At 40.6% G+C, this 22254-nt stretch overlaps 1 protein-coding gene across 1 annotated transcript; it reads left to right on the forward strand.

The window, feature by feature from the left end:
* Positions 1-291: 291 nt before the first annotated feature.
* Positions 292-22020, forward strand: PRSS8 (serine protease 8; the record flags this gene model as incomplete). Its single annotated transcript, XM_026683499.2, has 4 exons — positions 292-458; positions 2431-2705; positions 19295-19461; positions 19934-22020. Coding segments are annotated over 4 exons (990 nt in total), but the record flags the coding sequence as incomplete, so codon positions are not given.
* Positions 22021-22254: the final 234 nt, after the last annotated feature.

Raw genomic sequence — 22254 nt, forward strand, 5'->3', positions numbered from 1 at the left:
TTGATTCTGCGACCTTTTTCAAAATGGGAGTCACATGATTCTTGGCCTTCAAGATTGAAGTGACAAAGGTGCACGTGCTTACCTTTTCAGCAAGAAAAACAGGAAGGCACTGTTAAAATAAAGACCAGAGATTTCCTAGCTGTTGATTATTTTTCATATTAACTTCTCCTGGAACAGAAGCATATTCTTAATTTATCCCGTGGCTGTACTTGGCAGCCAACAATGAATGACGCAATATCATGAATTCTAGAATGGATTCCTCCCCTCCCCCACTCATGAAAATGTCATCTGTCTGCAGCGTGTGGAGTGCCTGCCCTGGGACGGATCGTGGGTGGTTCTGACACTCGAAGTGGACAGTGGCCATGGCAGGCCAGCCTGGACTTCAATGGTCATCATGCATGTGGGGCAACCCTCATTGCCCCCCAGTGGTTGGTTTCAGCTGCACATTGCTTCCCCAAGTAAGTCAAGCATCCCTCAAAGTTTGATTAGTGGTAAGGGCATCAGGCTAGAAACCAGGAGACTGTGAGTTCTAGTCCCGTCTTAGGCATGAAAGCTGGCTGGGTGACTTTGAGCCAATCTCTAGAAGGCTGTGAGTTCTAGTCCCACCTCCGGTTTGAAAGCTGGCTCTTTGGGCCAATTTCTAGGAGACTTGAGAGTTCTAGTCTTGCCTTAAGCATGAAATTTGGCTGTGTGACTTTGGGCCAATCTCTAGGAGACTGAGTTTTAGTCGCGCCTGGGGTTTGAAAGTTAACTAGGTGACTTTGGGCCAGTCATTCCCTCTTAGCCCAACCCACCTCAAAGCGTAGTTGTGAGCAAAGAAGTAGTAAGAAAGCACTGGTAGTCCACGACTTAACAACAGTTTGTTTCGTGACCATTCAAAGTTACAATGGCATTGTAAGAAGTCACCATTTTTCACACTTAGAACAGTTGCGGCATCCCCGTGGTCACATGATTAAAATTCAGATATTTAGAAACTGGTTCATATTTATGACTGTTTTTGTGTCCTGCTGTCATGTGATCGCCTTTTACGTCCTTTCTGACAAGCAAAGTCAATGGGGAAGCCAGAATCACTTAACAACTGGGTTACTAAGTTAACAACTGCAGTCTTTCAGGTAAAAAAGAAAAGTCGTAACATGGCCCAAAACTCGCTTAGCCCACGTCTCAACATAAATTTGGGGCTCAGTTGTGGTCGTAAGTTGAGCACTATCTGTATGTTCATCACCTTGAGCTATTTGTAAAAATAATAAAGCGGGGATTTAAAAAAAATCTAAAAAAAATATGTGGGTATTAGGAAACAAACCCCTGTGCTGTTAGTTTCTTTATAGAAAAAGTTTCAAGGCTTCTGGGTTCAGACTCCCAGAGCTTGATAATATAGATACAGATTAACAGAGTTGGAAGGGAACTTATAGATCATCTAGTTCAACCCCCCGCCCAAGCAGACCCTACACCATTTTTGATAGATGGCAGTCCAGTCTCTTCTTGAAAGCTTCCAGCGGAAACGGATGTGGCATTGTGGCGTTTGTAGGAAGCAAATTACTAGGAGATTTCAACTCTCTATAAGTATGCCTTCATCTTAGTCATCGCAAGTCCTGCTGTTAACCATTGAGAGTTTCCAAACTCTTTGGATATACAGATTGGTCCTTGAGTTATGACCACAACAGAGCCCCAAAATTTCTGTTACTAGGTGAGATGTTTCTTAAGTGATTTTTGATCCCTCTTATGACCTTTCCTGCCAGAACTGTTAAGGGAATCACTGCAGTTTGTTAACTTAGCTCACAAGGTTGTTAAGTGAATCTGGCTTCCCCATTGACTTTGCTTGTCAGAAGGTCGCAAAAGGGGATCACATGTCATTGGGACACTGCAACCATTGTAAACATGAGTCAGTTGCCAAGCATCCCAATTCTGATCATGGTTACTAATGGGGATGCTGCACTGGTCGTAAGTGTGAAAAATGGTAACAAGTAGCTTTTTCAGTGACGTTGTAACTTCGAATGGTCACTAAATGAACAGTTTTAAGTTGAAGACTACCTGTACAGTCAGTTTATGGCTATGTGTCATACTAGCTTAATGCTATCTTACATTAGATTAAGACAGTGGTCTCCAAACTTGGCAACTTTAAGACTTGTGGACCTCAATTCCCAGAATTCTCCAGCTAGCAAAGCAAAGCAAAGCTGGCTGGATAATTCTGGGAATTGAAGGCCCCAAGTCTTAAAGTTGCCAAGTTTGGAGACTCCTGCATTAAGATGTAGGCTATATTTAAACGTTGGGGGGAGGGAAACTCAGGTGGATTATGATTGCCTTCTTGCCATGCTTGGGTGCTTCCAAGGAAAATCTGTTTGGTCCATGCTGGGAAGAGAAGAGTGGGACTGGATGCATTTGGATGATCTTACAGTCTTAGGATCTCAGAAATGACCTTCCTCCTCTCCTCAGGGTGAATGAAATCGCATTGTATGACGTGATCCTGGGGTCCTACCAGCTGAAAAACCCCTCGCTAGACGTCAAAGTGATGCAAATAGACCAAGTGATTAAGCATCCTGATTTCAATGAAGAAGAAGGCTCTCAAGGAGATGTAGCCCTGGTGAAACTCAAAGCCCCGGTTCTGTATTCTCGGACTGTACGGCCGATCTGCCTGCCTGACTCTTCGGTCAGCTTTCCGGAAGGCATGACATGCACCGTCACCGGCTGGGGAAACATCCGTGAAACTAGTAAGATTTTCATCTATAGATTTCATCTAGGGCTGCCATCCCTATTCTTTTCCAAATCCTAAGCGGCCTCGAATGAATTAATTAATGAATTATTGGCCAAGCGTGATTAGACACACAAGGGATTCGTCTTGGTGCATATGCTGTCAGTGTACATAAAAGGAAAAGATACATTCATCAAGAATCATAAGGTACAACACTTAATAATAGTCATAGGGTACAAATAAGCAATCAAATCATACTAGGAAACAATTAATATAAATTGTAAGGATAGAAGCAACAAAGTTACAAGTGGGAGGGGATGGATGATAGGAATGATGAGAAGATTAATAGTAATAGTAGTGCAGACCTAGTAAATAGTTGGACAGTGTTGAGGGAATTGTTTGTTTAGCAGAATGATGGCATTCGGACAAAAACTGTCCTTGAGTCTAGTTGTTCTGGTGTGCAGTTCTCTATAGCATCGTTTTGAGGGTAGGAGTTGAAACAGTTTGTGTCCTGGAGGTGAGGAGTCTGTAAATATTTTCACAGCCCTCTTTTTGACTCGTGCAGTATACAAGTCTTCGAAGGAAGGCAGGTTGGTCGTAATTATTTTTTCTGCGGTCCTAATTATCCTCTGAAGTCTGTGTCTGTCCTGTTGGGTTGCAAAACCAAACCAGACAGTTATAGAGGTGCAGGTTGCTGTTGGTATTATAAATCCCAGAAATTCTCATCAACTAGCCGGATAAATGTGGCACTTGTGGCTTCAGTTGTACCCAAAGGATGACATGCTTTTTTATTTTCTGATTTAAAGTATGCAAGGATGCTGATATATACGAAATGGTGAACCATTTCTGTACAGGTAGTCCTCAACTTACAACAGCTTACTCAGTGACTATTCAAAGTTAACAATGGCATTGAAAAAAAGTGACTTATGACCTTTTTCACATTTATGAAAATTTTTCACACTTATGAGATAAGTGAGCAAAGAAATGAAACAACAGACTTTGATATTCTGAAAATCCATAACTGGCCTTTATTAAGATAGATACTGCAGTATCGTTCACCTTTAACCCAAACCGAACACAGTATGAGGAAAAGGGACACCCCTTCCAGTAAAAACCACATTATATACCCATAAATGGTTACATAAATGGTTATACAACGCTTCCTGTTTTTCACATAAAAATTACAGAGAATCCCATAGGAAAGTTGTGGGTTTTTTTACATAACTTCCCCCACTTGCCAGTGGAAATTCCCAACATTCTTCATTTCATCATTTATCTCCAGATATCCTGTTTTGCAAATAACAGAAGATTTACACAAGTGATCATTAATATCTATCAATTTGACTTATGTCAGAGCACCCTAGTACATATCTTCGACTTAAGCCAAGGACAAGTTTTGCAATCCTGTATAATTTTTAACAGAAAAACATATTGCATAAATGTTCTGATCTTTAAAAGTTCAGGCTGCAAACACAAAATGGCTTCAGTTCGGCTCTTTATATTCTCAGGTGTAATGGGCCAAATTTCCATATATAACAATCCACCATTTTTTCTTTTTAATCAATTTACACCTGAGAATTTCCATCAAGTTCTTGCAACATAAGCCTAACTTCCTGCTGACTAAAACTTTTATGCTTTACTTCAGTTTTCTTAGGCTTACAACAGCGGAAACACAATTCACACAGTGGTAAACATTTAACACAAATACATGAAATAAGCACTATTGCAATGATTATAACAATACCAAGAAATATCTCTTTTATCCAGGCAAAATCGGGCAACCAGGAAGTTAATACATGCCATATGTGTCTTAAAGCATTACTATTCATAACATAAGTTAAATGGGTAGTTATATTATGTAAAACTTTCAGCTTAGACTCAATAAATTGTGACTTGTCTTGAATATCGAAACAACACATTCTGTTGAACTCCTCACATCCGTGACCCATTCTAAGAAGTATATAATCAATCGCCACACGGTTCTGTAGCACAGACTTCCTTATTTCTCCCATCTCATCAGCTAGGGCTGCAATAGCAGAGGAAGTGACATTAATACTTTTAGCCAAAGCACTACCTAAATGTCCCAACTGCAAATTATTGTAATATGTAGCTCCCCAAGCAAATATTCCCAAAACACCTGCTTCTACTTTAGACAATACTACTACTTCATCATCACAATCTGAAGAATAAGCGTCACTAAGAGCTGATCTTTTCCCTCTATATTTCTTCACGTGTTCTCCTACAGACTCATGTTCAGCTCCCCACCAGGCCACTGGCCATCTAACTGTAGGATAAGCATGTATAATATGAGGTTCTTTATAGCAATCGCAATAGCACTTAGACTTATATACTGCTTTATAGTGCTTTACAGCCCCCTCTAAGCGGTTTACTGAATCAGTATATGGCCTCCAACAATCTGGGTCCTCATTTTACCCACCTCGGAAGGATGAGTCAACCTTGAGCCTGGTGGGATTCGAACTGCCAAATTGTAGGCAGCTGGCTGTCAGCAGAAGTAGCCTGCAGTACTGCAATCTAACCACTGCGCCACTGAGGCTCCTTTATTGCTCTTTATTGTTAGAAGTATCCTCATGTTCTTGAACGTGGACATGTTCATGTTCCTCTCTTACTACCGTATCATCTGGCACAGGTTCCCTATAAAACCTAGGATCATGATATAGATTAGAATTCATAACTTCATAGTATAACTTAGTGTCTTTGTTTATATTCTTAGCATGAGCAGTTGCCATAACAGTCATTAAACGGCCAATCATACAAGGTCCACCTTTTGCGTTAGCTGGTATAAATGCATATGCACCACAAAACATAAACCAACCTCTAGGTAAATACAACACATGTGTCATTCCATCTACTTCTTCAACCTCTGTACAATGAAAAACCTCTTCAGTAGGCAAATAATTAAAAATGGTTTTTTCATGCTTTTTTTCTGGATGCTTATACTTAACACAATCATAAGCTGGAAAAACTGCCTTAACTTCAATAACCAGCTTTTTCTGATTTGTCCATTTAGTTGGCTTCACAGGAGATCCAAACAAAGTAATCACTTTTGACAAATTATATAAGGTATAAGTATCAGGATGTATAACAATCCTAGATTCACCCACCAAAAATTTTCCTGGCACTGGAACTCCTATCAAACAAGTAGACATGATGTCTATAACTGTAGTCTCCCCCTTTACACAAAAAGAAGAACTGTTCAAAGCTACTCTCATTAATTCCAAAAAAACATTTTCACTTTTAACAACAGGCTCTTTTCCTTTAATATGTCTTACACTTCTACTTAAAACTCTTGGAGCTTCAAGATATCCCACTGTACATCTACCTCTCCAGGTAAATGGGAGTTTTGCAATGGCTAAACTGCCACACAAAAACATTAACTTCTTCGGAGCACTTCTCAATTCAATGAATGGCATAAATAATATCTCTTCCAGAGCTCTAAGTCTCATATAGGAAGGAGAATAATTGCCATACATTTCAAAACAATGATCATATAATTGCTCCATCCTCTTAGACAAATCCTTATGATTAATGGCAATGTCATATGTGCGGTTACATGTCAGGTATTTTCCCAAATACAAACCATCATCTAAGGTGGATCTTATACAGATTCCAGCCTCAGCCATAGGTTCCATTGATGTCAGTGATATCTGCCCTTCGTATGCTGACTGTCGGGTTCAGTTTGGAAACATAACAGTTGCCACGTTAAGGGATAACCAGGCAATATTTCAGAAGCCTCCATTCCTACCCCACACAAGGCAATAATCACTATCAACATCATTTTGACAAATGGGCTAGGTCCCCACCCACCTTAATGTATGTAGTTTTATACTTCAAAACTTACAACCAGTCAGGGACTTACATCCAATTCTTTATCTTCTGCACTCAAATGACACAATACCTGTGTACACCAATCTATTCTTTCATGTCTTAAAATAATCAACAATACAAGAAAAAAATGCATTACACTCAACCAAATAACCAACACCTCCTCCCAAAGTTCCATAAACCTAAACTGAACTAGACATAGACTCACTATCCCCACTATCTAAAAAAAATAAAGAGTCCAGTCTTTTAAAACTTGCTTCAGCCAGAGACAGGAGCCGGATCCACAGGTCCCTTCATACATGAATGATGTGTCCAACCTCGCTCATGTGTCCTCACAGCTGATTCAGTAGTCAACAGTACCTGGAACGGTCCTTCCCAAATAGGCCTCAGCTTCCCAAAGCTCTCCACTGCTTTATCAGGACCCAGTCTCTACTCTTAAAATTATGCGCTCGGAAATCAAACGGTGGTGTTTGTGCCAAAAGTCCTTTGGACCTTAAAAGAGAAAAACACTGGGACAAACCTTGTATATATTTTCTAAGAAAAATATCTTTAAGTTCTATTCTAGACATACTCACACTTCCAGTATAAGGTATTCCAAACATTATTTCATATGGTGAAATTCCCATATCCGTTCTAGGACAAGTACGCACTCTCTATAGAGCTAGAAGTAAACATTTCGTCCAGGGTAATTGAAGTTCTAACATCAGTTTCTTTAAGGTGTTTTTATAGTTTGGTTCATTCGCTCCACCTTACCTGAAGACGTGGTGTATCCAGACAGGTGAAGCTGCCAATCTATTCCCAATTCCTTCATAATTCCCTTTACCACATGAGAAGTAAAATGTGTACCTCTATTATTATCAATGGATTCAACTAATCCATATCTGGGTATTATAAGGGGGAAAGGGGTCAGTATATTGTACATGAAACCAAGGCATAACATAACTCAGCTGAGAATCTAACTTCTTTTTAGTCAAAACAGCTTTCAAGGCATTGATCCAGTACACATCTGATTCTCCAAATCGCGACCATCTGTAATTTGGAAGTTTTAAAATATGATTTGGCCATTCCACTGTGCAATATTCAATCATCTGTATCTTATCTAGGGGCGTCATATATTTAATTAACCAAGCCTCATTCCACTGATTAATCAGCTCTCCAAGAGGAGAGTATGCTGGAATGGACGGAACTTCACTAGTAACATCTGGTTTCTTAAACCAGGAATTCCAATTTCCCATTTCACCACCACCCCTTTCACACAGGAAATGACAAGAGAGAAAGAAACACAGTGCAGGCACACACTCCATACAGACTCCAGGCAAACTAAGCCAAATTTTAAAAAATGTTGCAACCCGATTTATATATAAAAAAAACCCAGATAGAGCTCACCTGATTCCCCAGTGCACCTCAGCTCTCGTGGCCACTGCAAGCCAGCACGGTCCCAGACTATGTCAATCAAACGCAGGCTACCAGGAGCAATCCCCGGACGAAGGCTCTTCCAAAGCACAACAAACTGCAGCAAAGTGTAGCAGGAGCACCCTTTTTGCAATCCAGAAAAACCAGCCCTCCAGAGGAAAACTGTCCTGTCTCCTAGCTGGCTCGCCAATTGTGATAACTGAGCAAAGAAATGAAACAACAGACTTTGATATTCTGAAAATCCATAACTGGCCTTTATTAAGATAGATACTGCAGTATCGTTCACCTTTAACCCAAACTGAACACAGTATGAGAAAAAGGGACAGACCTTCCAGTAAAAACCACATTATATACCCATAAATGGTTACACAACACTTCCTGTTTTTCACATAAAAATTACAGGGGAAAGTTGTAGATCTTTTTACATAACTTCCCCCACTTACCACTGGAAATTCTCCAATATTCTTCACTTCATCATTTATCTCCAGATTTCCTGTTTTGCAAATAACAGAAGATTAAGTGATCATTAAGTGATCATTAATATATAGTGATCATTAATATCTATCAATTTGACTTATAATGTCACAGCGCCCTAGTACATATCTTCGACTTAAGCCAAGGACAAGTTTTGCAATCTTGTATAATTTTTAACAGAAAAACATATTGCATAAATGTTCTGATCTTTAAAAGTTCAGACTGTGAACACAAAATGGCTTCAGTTTGGCTCTTTATATTCTCAGGTCTAATGGCAAAGCTGGCTGGGGAATTCTGGGAGTTGAAGTCCTCCAGGCTTAAAAGTTGCCAAGATTGGAGACCCCTGTTCCAGACAATAGTTTGAAGCCATTAATGAGAAAATGCAGAAGAATGTAAGCCAACATTCACAATGGTTGAATGCTTCCTTTAGAAGAAGAAATGGTTTGGGATTGTTTAGCTTGGAAAAATATTGACTGATCAAGGTATATAGAGCTATGCACAGACAATGTGGAGAATGTGGCCAAGGAGATTTTCTTCTTCTCTGAAAACAGTTGGATCAGGGAGAATCTAATGAAGCTGTGAAGAGATCTAGAATAGACAAAAAGGCATCTTTACACTACACAATAATTGATCTGTGGAGTTCATTACCGCAAGAATGGGGATGACTACTGACTTTATGGGGACTGGACACATTCATGAAGAATTGCTCCATCAAGAACAGATGGTCTTGAAGACTTAATGTTATTTCTGGGTTGATAACAGATAATTAGAGTTGGAAGAGATCTTGTAGGTCATCTGTTCCAACCCCTTGCCCAAGCGGGAGACTCTACACCATTTTTGACAGATGGGAGTCCAATCTCTTCTTGAAAGTCTTAAGTGATGGCGCTCCCACAACTTCCGAGGGCAAGCTGTTCCATTGGTTGATTGTTCTCACTGTCAAAAAGTTTCTCCTTATTTCCAGGTTAAATCATGTTCAGTTTCCAGCCTTTATTCCTTGTCTGGCCTACAGGTGCTTTAGAAAAGAGTCTGGGAGTTCAATAACCAGTCATTTCAGTGTGCAAAGATGTCTGACCACATATGTGGTGTTTATTATTTTATACTATTTTTACAAGCAAAGAAGAGTAACATAGATACAGTATTTGGATTGGAGAATAGAAACCACATGGGTGAAACCTCTCAACCACATTGGTACAACCTCCCAACCAATCCTTAAGACTAGTGGTGATATCGGTAAATGAGATCATCTATAAGTCCGGGATTTTCCACCTTCATCAAGATACACCTTGATAAGTAATGAGATCATGCAAATAGCCAAGATAAGTAATGAGATTATGCAAATAGCAAAAGAAGCCCATATAGGCATCAAACACTTCAGTTTGCTGCTAGCATCTTGCGCCATCTATAGGATTTCAGGAGCTACTACATTTCACTCTTTTTTATTTTGTTAGATAAAGAACAATCATAAAAGGAGTTAGGGGAGGACTCATAATAATCATTAGAAGAGCACACTTGCAGTTGTTTATATAGGGCATATACTTGACCCTTAGGCAATGTAGGAGAGGGTTTGGGGCAAAAAGCTGTGATACAAAGAGAAGGGAGACATTGAATAAGGTAGCATCCGCTAATTAAAAGAGCAATAATAATAACTGCATAGCGTAAAATATTTCCCATTAAACCTGTGGGTAGCCAAGCCCAAAAACCTTCCCAACAAGATCCTACATTATCCATTTTTAAATCTGAGGCCAAATTGTGTAAAATATTGAGCTTATGCTGGATGTTTCATGACTCATCAGAAAGATAACAACATAATCCCTGGAAACTTTCACAACCCAAATGTTGACGTAGAAGCAAATAATCAATAGCAGCACGGTTTTGTAGAATAGCTTTTCTTAACGTTTGCATCTCATGTTTGATTGCTGAAATTGCTGAAGAAGTAGCATTAATTGTTTTTGCTAAATTACATGCAACAGAATTAAGGTTAAGATGAGCACGGGTAGCAAGTGCTGGCACACCTACCATAAACACAGTAGTGCTACATATTCTGCTTTATTAAGTAAGGTTGCTTCAGAGTCACAAGTGTCATCTAGTGTGACCCCTCATCGTCGAGAACGATTTGAATGAGAAAGTTGTTGTTTAGAAAGCAAAACAGGAATCAGCCAGCTGAGGCAGCATTGCGCTTCATTAATATTAGCAGGAATATAATTAAAAGTTTCTTTACCACATGTAAAAAACCATCCTTGCGGCAGCCAAACATGGGCAAAGTGAAAGGAAGTCTCTTCAAAAGCTGTGCAGTTCAAAGTAGGTGAGATGTGAAATAACATGATTAGTTGTTTACCCTCGCTGAGGTGTGGCTCAAATGGCTCCTGAATAGGTATCAATAGATAAATGAATATATTTCCAGGGAGCCAAAGAGGGAACATGAATAACATCCATTTGCCAAAGTTGATTAGAGGCAAAACCACAAGGATTAATTCCTGTGTCCCCAGACGGGGGTGGCCCAGAGCATTGAGGACAAGATAAAACAATTTGTTTAGCTTGGTCAAGTGGAATATGACAAGCTTGTGCTAGGCCTCTAGCATTTTGATGAAAAAAAGAGTGACCGAAGAAAGGATCTGAACATAAAGTAGGTAAAATATGAACAGCAGCATCAGCATAACTATTGCCTTCAGCAAGAGGTCCAGGAAGGGAGGAATGACTACGTATGTGAGCTACATAGTAGAACTGCTTTCGATCCTGGAGCAGTTGCTGCAATGTTAAAAACAAGGCCGTGAGATTAGGATCCTGGGCGTGATATAAGCACCTGGAAGATTAAGAATAAGTTGACATACATAATGAGAGTCAGAAATTAAATTGAAAGGTTGTTGAGAAAAGGTTTGGAAAGCTAAAATAGCAGCAGCTAATTCTGAACATTGAGGTGAGGATTGCACTGCAGTGTAGGACACTTTCCAGGTATCATCATCCTTGTAAGCAATCACTCCTCTCGTTCGCCCACCATCTGAAAAAATAGTAGGAGCTTGAGGCAATGGAGAAGGAGAAAGTAATGGACGAACAGGAAAAGAAGAGGTCATTAAGCAAGCAAGCCGAGGATCTTTAGGCAAATGATATGCAACACGGCCTACAACAGGGGTCCCCAACCACCAGGCCGCGGACCGGTCCCGGTCCGTGGAGCACTCTGTACCGGGCCGCAAAGAAAATAAAATAAAAAAATGGCGGCTTTCTTCGCCTTTGGTGAATGCTGCTGGGATCAGGGATCAAGGACACAAATGAAAGAAGGGGAGGGAGGAAGCAACCAAAGCCTGTCCTGCTCTCCGGCTCAGCAGCTTCGGTTTCCTCCCGCCTCGTTCCTCTCTCAGTCTCTCTCTCGCTCCTCCACCAGCCCAGGAAGAAACTGCTTCAAAGAAGCCGGGGGGTGGCTTTTCCTGTCGCTGCAGCTCCTCCGAAGCACCCGTTCACCCCCACCCCGCCCGCCCACGCATGGCAGTTCAATCCAGTGCTCCATTCTGCCTGCCTGCCTGCCTTCGTTTCTGGTTGATTCGGAGCAGCTTCGGCTGAGAATAATAACTATTCGCCTCTTTTTATCAGCGAAGCTGCTCCGAAACAACCAGAAACGCAGGCAGGCAGGCAGGCAGGCAGGCAGAACGGAGCACTGGATTGAACCGGCGCAGGTGGGCGGGTGGGGTTGAACGGGCGCTTCAGAGGAGGTGCGGCGACAGAAAAGCTACTCACCCCGCTTTTGAAGCAGTTTCTTCCTGGGCTGATGTTAGAGGTCCATCGTAGCTCTGAATGATCCCTAAACAAGGACTACAGGAGCTTCCTAGGAAAACACACTGACTAAATGCTCCTCATTCAATTCCTGTTTTCACCAAACAGAGATAAGAGAAACATCTGCATTAAATTTTGTAGCTACACAGCTGGGCAAGACCTAGAACTAGAGAGACTGCAGTCAGGTGTCTTTAATGCTAGTTGTAGGGTAAACATAAAGTTTTGGGAATGGAAAATAGAACACACCCCCCCCCCCCGCCGCCAGTCCTTGAAAAAGTGTTTCTGCTTGAAACTGGTCCCTGGTACAAAAAAGGTTGGGGACCACTGGCCTACATAGTCAGTCAGAGCACATTGAAGAGATAAATTATTCTGAAAATAAAATTGAAAATCAGACTTTGGGATAGGAAAAATAATATTTATTAAATTGGTCCCATTTCTCCGACAAGCTTGAGTTCGTCCTAAAATTATTATTTCTGCAATAGTTTAAATAAATAGTTGGACATTTTGAGATGGGGCATGAGGTAAATAAAGCCATTCAATACAATATACTTTTTTTTCTGCTAACACTGCTGTAGGCAGTTTATTAGTAGGAAAGATCAAAAGAGTTAACTGACAATTTCTATGAGGAATGCGATCTACAAACTGAATACTTAATATATTATTAATCTGCTCAACTACAGCAAGAGCAGCAGGTGTAACTGTAATGAGATCTGCAGGTTGTTTTCTTTTAGTTAATAAATCAAATAATGGACTAAGTAAATGTGTAGGTAAAGAAAAATATGGATGAACCCAATTAAGGGTGCCTAACAATTGCTGCAAATTAACCAAAGAAATAACTAGGTAACTTCAAAAGAGGGAAAGCTGAAGCAGAATAAGATTGTAACATTTTATGGCCTAAATAAAGATAAGGAGAGTGCAGCTTCACTTTTTTGGAGCAATCTGCAATCCATAGACACTTAAATCATTTTTTTAGTTCAGAAAGCCAATTAGGTTGTATTTTTGGTGCTCCAATTAAAATATCATCCATATAATGATAGACTAAAACCAATGGATGACGTTTGTGAAAAGGAGCTAATGCTGCAGCAACGTAAAGCTGACATAATGTGGGACTATTTAACATGCCTTGTGGCAAACTGTCCAATGATAATGTTTATTAGGTTCTGAATGATTTACTGCAAGCACAGTAAATGCAAACTTTTCTTGATCAGAGGGGCATAAAGGAATAGAGAAAAAACAATCCTTTAAATCAATTACCATTACTTCATGATCTTGAGGAATCAAATTAGGGTTAGGTGTCCCACTGCAGGGGATCCATAGGTTGAATACATAAATTAATGGAACAAATAGACGCCATTTGCCACTAATAGACGCCATTTGCCACTTTTCTTTTTTATGACAAATACAGGGGTATTCCATGGGCTATTAGAAGGGACAATATGACCAGCAAGCAATTGATCACTTACTAGCTGATGGAGAGCCGTTAATTTTTCATGTGACATGGGCCATTGATCAATCCATACCGGCTCTGTAACCAGCCAATTCAATGGAAGGGCAGTAGCCTCAGTCTTCCAGAGTAAGGGTGGCTCCCAATTTACTGAGCAGGTTACGTCCCCAGAGGCTGACATGAATATCTAATACAAAAGGACAGACCTGTATGACCAAATCTGAATTAGACAAATGAGCTGAAATAAATTGTGCACTTTTTTAAAAACAAGTTTTATTCAATTTATCTAAAACAAAACAAAACAAAAGCTCTTTTCGGTGTACACCATCCAGATCACCACTTTTACATGCATATATGACAATAATTACCTATTCATTTTCTACATTCAATTTCCTATCTTATCCATTTTTAACCTAATTCTCCAACTTTTATATAAGAAAAGGAACAAACAATCCTGTTCACTAGTATTACTTTCATTCTAAACATCTTCTCAGTTCATTTCAATTTATTTCAGACATTTCTTAAACATTAACATTTCTTTTAAGCATGACCTTTTCCGTGATACTCTTTTCACACTTAAATTACTAATAATTCCCATGTCTTCATACTTATTACCTTTTAATTCTTTTACCTGTCAGATTTGCAATTCCATCGCATATTCTTTCCATAGATTCTAGATTAATACAAGCTTTTACGTACAAAATAGAACATGTTCCCCTCTCCTTTTACTAATTTGGGAGTGTCACCTCAGTGGTTTAAATATATCTTAATTTCCTCATTTTAATTCCCAATATATATTTATTTTAATTAGTTATAATAATAATCATTCCCTAAAAAAAGAATTATATAACATTGTACTTTTCAGTCAGATTCTGCAGTATATTTTCCCCCTTTACTTCCATAGAGTTTTATTTATAATACCAAAAAAAAGAAGAAGAAGAAAAAGCGATTAATCCATTTAGCTAGTCCTGGTCACTGATATTAATCTCATTTTAAAACATCCTTACAATTCATTTCAATTATTTCAATATATATATAATAAACATTGACCTTTCTTGTAACAATAAAAATAAGAACATGCATTCATCTAATAAAAAAAAAATCAGTGCTTTCCCCTCCTCTCAATGGTCTATATTCCCCTATTTTCTAGATAACTTGTAATTGCAAATATATTCTTATTACCCCTCATATCAGTGTGGAATCCCCTTTCTTAATCCATTAACCATTATCCCTATGTATTCTAAATAAACAATTTTTTCCATTATTTTACAATTCCCATATTTCTTTCCTTCCTGTTCCTGTTCCTCATTACCTCTCTTCCCTTTTATTTTCCCAAATCTTTTCTCCGTCTGATTTATATCCCTCTCCCTCTTTATATCTTCCTTCCCCTTCTTATTTTTCTGCTGTTTCTTCCTGTCTTTCCCACTTTTACAGGTATTCCCCTTTTTAGTTACTTTTTGGAATCTCCTATTTTTAATTTCTTTTTCCTCCCCCTTCTTTTCCCTCCTCTTTGTAATGTTCTTTGTGTTGATTGTCTATTTAAGATGGCTTCTTCTTGATCTAACTCCTCCTTCTTTGAAGTTTCTTCTTCATGTTCTTCAATCGCCATTTCCATAGCTTTTAACACCGAGCAAAATGATTCGCCTCTTGCATGTAGTAGTTCTTTCATATTTTTAAGCATCATTTTTAATTCCCACAGAAATATCATCGTTGCACACTCTTATATCTTATAGTTTTTAAAATCCACCAAGCTTCTCTTTTTCTTTTTTCTTCTTCAGGTTTTCTGAATTCACAACTATTCCAACACTGGGTTTATACCAAAGTCACCGATTAGTCCAACAATTTGTCTTTTCTTACTTTTTCTTTTATTCTAGTTCAGCTTTCACTTTCGGAGTACTTGTTTTGTTGTTTCAATATTTCCTTTTCATTGTATCGAATCAAGTTCATAGAGAAACAGGAATTTTTTCTTTATATTTTCCAGTTTAAATTTTGGCCACAAGATGGCACTTTCCATTATACAAAGTCCTCCCCCTCCCCCCCATTTTATTGTTGAGGGCTTTCCGAGCCTCAATATTCCAAAACAACCAAGTCTCCAATTTGTATATCTCTCCCTTCTTTTTAATACTCTTAAATCCAGCTTTAATTTATGCCTGTTTGTTGCCCATATATTTTAATTCAATTTATTTAAGTTTCTTGTTTCGGCTTCTTCCTCTCCCGGTTCGAAGCCCCATTCAGCTGTCAGAGTTATTCTCTCTCTCTCTCTTTTTTTCCCATCCCTTTATAATTCCGCTGCTTTCTTTTCTTTCTTAAAAATTCTTAAAGCATCAATCTTGGGGTACCTTTTATTTAGTTGTTGCGCCAAATTGTCCCGGTTCTTATGTTGTCCACCTCCTTCTTCTCTCCTGAACAAATCTTAATCCAGCTAAATCCTCCTCTTTAGGGTGGTCATTTTGGACCACCGCTCGGTCGTCTTTGGGGGGAAAAATGCCAAGCCCAGAGGAGGGAGATGCAGCTCTCCTCAACCTGGCTGGTGGCTTTCCCTTACTCCACTGCCCCTCCAAGGCAGGTTCAACCCATAACCATGGTGATTGGGGCTCTCTGATGAAAGAACATGGACCGAGGCCAGACAGTTGCGGTCCCCGGTCCATCGGCAAGGAGGGCTTAACCCGGAAGTCCCATAAATTGTGCACTTTGATGTGCATGTTGATGACCCTCTACACCCGACACACTTGGACAGGGCTCAGTTGGCCAGGCATCAGGCCACTGCCTGGCAGAAATCACTGAAACATCCGCTCCAGTGTCTAAAATTCCCCCAAAGGGTTTATCCTGCAACACAATGATCTGACGGGGCCATTGAAATGTAATCGGCAGCTAGTGATGGCAGCTATGATGGAAGCGGCCAGGTCAGTAGAACCAAAACCTCCTTCACCTCTCTCTTTTGACTCTCCCCCTGATGGGACAAAATAAGGCAAATGCAGGAGTTGAGCAGGGCTAGAGTAAATGGGCAAAATTTGAGGAAAATTAATCCACAATTGGACATAAATGATTCCAGTATAATCAGAATCTATCACTCCTGGGATAACAAAAATACCTTTTTTACCCATGCTGGACCGGGGAAGGACAAGCTCCACATAATTTTGTGGCAGGGGGCCTGATAATTGTGATGGAACTATTTGAACCTCCCCAGGAAATTTAAAATTCACTTCATCCTGCAGTATTAAATCAATACCAGCACTACCTCTTGTAGCAGCAGGAGTATTTTCTATTGTTGATTTATTGCCTCTGTTTGGACTGGGGCCAGAGACTGGCCTGGTCGGCCATTTCCTGACCATCATTCCTTTGCCCAGTGATAACCCTTCTGACACTTGGACATTTTGTTTTTGGTCTTATTTTCAACTCTTGTGTTCCTAAATTATGACGTCCCCATTTAAAATGACCAGGTTTACCACATTTGAAACCCTTTCTTTTAGACTTGCCGTCTTGAGACAAAGCAGCTATAAACAAGCTGCCTTGAGATAAAGCAGCCGCCAGCAAATTAGTTTGATAAGAAGCTGTTCCTACATTTTGACATGCTTTAATCATTTCCGCCAAATCAGGGTTAGCTCTCAGACCAATAATTGCCCTTCTACATCAGAAGTAGCATTTTCCTTTGCCAGCTTCATTAATAACTCCTGCTGAGCCTCAGGATTGTCTATCTGCCGCCCGTAAAGCATCCTGTAATCTGTTTATAAAGTCAGGATATGGCTCAGTAGCCTTCTGCCTGATATTAGAGAAAGCTTGATGAGGCTTGCCAGAAACCGGCACTTTTGAAAATGCTCAATAAGCACATTCTGAAGAAATCTGTTACGTGGTACCTGGTAAAACAGTTTGAGCATCAACTGGAGCAAAATTGCCAGATCCATACAATTGCTCAGGAATGAAAGCCCCCCGAATGCTGGGCACGCACAGCACATTGATGTCTAAACTCACTGTCCCAAACCACATATTGAGCTAGAGTAAGCAACATAGGAAAGGAAGTTTTCCAATCTTCAGGTACTAAAATATGAATTCTTATAGTAACTTCTAACATTCCTTGAGCAAAGGTACTTCCCAACCCCATATCTTTAATTCCTTTTCTTAGTTTCTGTTAAAATTGCATATGACAGAGGGTGATATTCTACTATTTGAGCTCCATTTTGATCTACTTGTCCCGTGGCATGCACTGGACACACAGAAAGCATTTCTGCTATTTCTTCTACACACACACACACACACACCCTTTGTCTAATTGTTCTTCCAATATTTTCCTTATGGGGGTGTACCCTGGCTGTGAAGCAGCAAAAGATATAATCTCTTCAGAAGGAGCTGTAAGTCCAATTGAAAATGATTTTGGGGAGATAATTTTTACCCGATCATAACCAGGAGGGGGCTGGTAGTTAATCGTTGCCCCATTGAGACATCGGAGCCAAATTGTTCTACTGCTTGATGGCATTAATACCATCAATGTAGTATTTGAACCGGAGCCCTGGGTTCAAGATGTAAAGTATGCCCTATCTTTATCCAATCCTGTAACCTGAGCGTCCCACGCTCAGGGTACTAGGGACAAAGCTTTCCTATCTCCCCAATCGGCTTTTTTATGTCAGCCTCAGGTACTTTTGCATCTGATTTATGTAACAGGAATTTAAGTTCCTGAGCATGTTTCTGCTGGTGATGAGATAGATTGCAGCCCATACTTACCTCTGATTGGTCCCGTAGGATATCATGCGCACCTTAGGTTCCAGATGAAGGCAAGTATGTTGGTAGCTGTGTCCCTGTAGGGTAATGTCCCTGGTCGGGCGCCACTTGTGGGAGTTCAATAATCAGTCATTTCAGTGTGCAAAGATGTCTGACCACATATGTGGCGCTTATTATTTTTATACTATTTTTACAAGCAAAGAAGAGTAACATAGATACAGTATTTGGATTGGAGAATAGAAACCACATGGGTGAAACCTGCCAACCACATTGGTACAACTTCCCAACTAATCCTTAAGACTAGTGGTGATGTTAGTAAATGAGATCTTCCATAAGTCTGGGACTTTTCACCTTCACCAAGATGCACCTTCACCAAGATAAGTAATGAGATCATGCAAATAGCAAAAGAGGCCCATATAGGCATCAGACACTGCAGTTTGCTGCTAGCATCCAGCGCCATCTATAGGATCTCAGTAGCTACTACAAAAGAGCTTGACCCCTTCCTCTCTGTGGCTCAAATATCGGAATACTGCTATCATGTCTTCTCTGGTCCTTCTCTTCATTTGACTTGCCATCCCCAGTTCCTGTAACAATTCTTCATATATTTTATAAAAGGTTGGGGACAGGAGGTCTACAAAGAGTAGCTTGATGTCATGACAGTAGGAGTAGAGCATGGCTCCATGCGCATTCATTCCAGAGACATCCGGTTGGGAGAGAAAAAGTGTGGGGCTAAGAAACATGTTGGACTGATCCAGAAGGAAATACTCTTTTAGTTGCCTGAGGTTGGTCAACAGTTGTAGAGAAGACCTCTTGACTTCCAGGAAGTTCTGAAATCCAGCATTTCTTAGTTTGGGTTCCCCACCCAGGGGAAGACTGTCCCTCCTACTTAACACTTAGAAATAAGATTCTTCAGGATGTCTTGCCTCCACACTGACTCTATACCGTCCCCTTCCCTGTAGCGAGCCTCCCCTCGCCCATGACGCTACAACAACTTGAAGTGCCCATCATTGGTCTGGACACCTGCAGGTGCTTGTACAGAAGGAACCCAGATCCTGAGGATTCCCACACCCTCCACCGTGACATGATCTGTGCCGGTTTTGTAGAAGGCAAGAAGGATGCCTGTCAGGTGAGGCCACTGGGAGGACGTTAGGGGTGCTGTTAGTTGGCCAAGTGAGGTGGTAGTGATGGCAGTAGGATGCCAGGCCCTGAAAGCCATCCTCTGCAGGAGTTATCGGACATTTTATGAGGATTGCACAAGAAAGCATTCCTTTATTAGAGGAGGCTAATAAAAACAGTTGGGTTTTCCAGTGCTTTAGGCTAGACCAGTATTTCTCAACCGTAGCAACTTTAAGATGGGTGGACTTCAACTCCCAGAATTCCTGGGAGGCTGGGGAATTCTAGGAGTTGAAGTCTACTCATCTTAAAGTTACCAGGTTTGAAAATCACTGCTATAACCTCTCTCTGTTTCTGACTCCTGTTCATATTATCAGACAGTATGCTTATTGGATTTTCTACTACTTTTCCCTTTGCAAACTCTACCACCCCTCAAAAAAACCCAACCGTTACATGTCTTTAATTCCTTTTGTTTTTATTTTTAGGGTGATTCCGGAGGCCCCCTATCCTGTCTCGTGGACAATGCCTGGTTCCTGGCTGGTGTTGTGAGCTGGGGATACAGCTGTGGGGCTGCCAACAGACCTGGTGTTTACATCCGACTTCCTTTCTATGCTGACTGGATTAAGGAAAACGTTCCAGAAGTGCAGCTTCAGCAAGTGACAGTCCCTACAAAGGCCACCCTAGGAGAGGCCTTGTGCTCCAATTCTACAAGAGAAGGAGGCGGCACCTATGATGACATCCAGCCCTTACCAGGCTGGAACCGGCCCCTCGACCCAAACAAGAGCCCTCCCAACTATTCTGTTTCCCTAGCCTACAGAGTTGGCCTACCACTTCTTCTTCTCCTCCTCCAGGCCTGCCTGTGGTAACTTTCCACTCCCACCCTGTTGTGCAGGGAAAGTGGTTGTCTTCCTGTTTTATCCTCCTGGTGATGGTCTCCCTATTTCATAGTCTGCTGTGCTTCAAGCTTTCTCTTTCCACACTGGGTGCAGAGAAGACAGCGTGATTCGATTAGGACGTGGTACTGTTCTGCCGAAGCCCGAACTGCCTCACAGGTGGTCATCGAGTGTGTATTTTGTAAATCTACCTGTGGTCTTGGCCTAGCGTATGGCTTTTGAAAAACTTCACTGCTTCACTCCTATTCCTGACTTTTACTCCGAGGATCTAATTCATAATTATCTGGGAGTGTCTCTTTTTTTGCCTCTTTCCCTGCGACTTGCTTGGCCTTTTTTTTTTTTTTTTTTTTAAATCATAGTTGGGATACAAATCTGTAATAAACCTGCTTTGTTACTGTGGACATAATTTCATAAGTCAGAGGGAGTCTAGTCTCCTTTTTAGGCAAATTCCTGAACTGCATTTGGATATGACTAATCTCTCTGTTGAGTAGTTGGCATCCTTCTCCAATTGCATTCCTCACACGTTTTGAAACGTGATCGGTTTCAAGGCAGGTTCCTCTCTGTCCAGTTCCTCCTTTCCTGCTCATAATGTGAAATTCTCTTGTAGCCTTCCTAACAGTTGTTGTGAAGACAAGGTCCTCCACAATAGTTGGACGTTATTCAAGGACCAAAGTTGAGCCCTTTGAAGAGTCAGTCAGCTGAATCCTTTCTTCCTTATGGATCGAATTGAGATCTGATGTCTTGCCCAACAGGACAATTCAGAGAGCAGCATAATGTGTCCTAACCTAATTTCTCTCTCTTAAAGATCAGTACCTTGCCAAGTATAGATAATGCCATTAGTTAACTTGGATTGATGGGAGGATTTTTACAGGGTTGGTAGTTCTACTGTCTTAGGCTGTCATGGTCTCAGCTTATGTGAAACAGGTCAAGGTAAGTACAATGCAACCACCGAGTTGTGGAAAAGGGATATATATTCTATAGGATCCCTTCCACCCATGTTTGGTTTACTTGACCCTCGTTTCTCCATCTTCTGGGCTCCCTATGTCACTTAGTATTTACCCACCCCTCCTTCTGGCTCACAGGCTGAATAAAAGGAGACTCGGCAGAGGTAGAGACTTTGAAACCAACCTGTTGCCTTTTGATCTTGGGCTGGGTGATCAGGCCCCTTCTGTGTGCTGCTAGCCTTGCAATTTTGCCTGATTTAAGTTGAAATTGTATAGGGGTGGAAATGTAACCTCTGGATGTTTCCGTTGCATAATTTATGAATCCTTCCAAGGTGGGATGAGGGCAGAGTTTCTGGGCTGTGTGTACACCTCAGTTCGGAGATACCATCAAGTTTTCATTTTGTGACACCAACTGTCAGCCTGACAGATTTATGGAGCAGCACGGAATCCAGTGAAGGAGATGAAGAGGACCGCTTGTTTCCAAGTACGTTTGGACAGAAATAACTCCTAGCACGGATGCAGAATTAAAAGAAGTGGGACTTGATCGAAATTCAATGAGGATCGAAACTGCATTCTTTGGGGGAAAGAGGATTGCGACTGTATTTAGATAATTTTATGTTTGCAACACACTTTTTTTTTTAAAAAAGTAATGTATGCATCATCTTTTAAGGAAAGATTAAAATCAGTTGCTGCTTTTGAAATGAAGGGTTTTAATAAACAGTAATTCTACACTAATACGGCTTTTATTTATTACCAAAGGGAAGCTTTGTGGACTTTAATTTCCCAAGAAATGTCAAGGTGGAACTAGGGAAAATTTAACAGATAGTGAAGCATTTGCTTATGAGCATTAAGATCTACAGGTAGAATTCTCCAGAAGACATGCAGGAAGTACCAGGATCTGCATTGCCTACAGCTGAGCATACTGACTCATGCAATTGATCTTGTCACATGAGCTGTGCAATGAATACG

The sequence above is a fragment of the Notechis scutatus genome, chromosome Z (assembly GCF_049901735.1).
Source record: "Notechis scutatus isolate UNSWTSFEM ecotype Mainland chromosome Z, rNotScu1.2, whole genome shotgun sequence".
NCBI lineage: Eukaryota > Metazoa > Chordata > Lepidosauria > Squamata > Elapidae > Notechis > Notechis scutatus.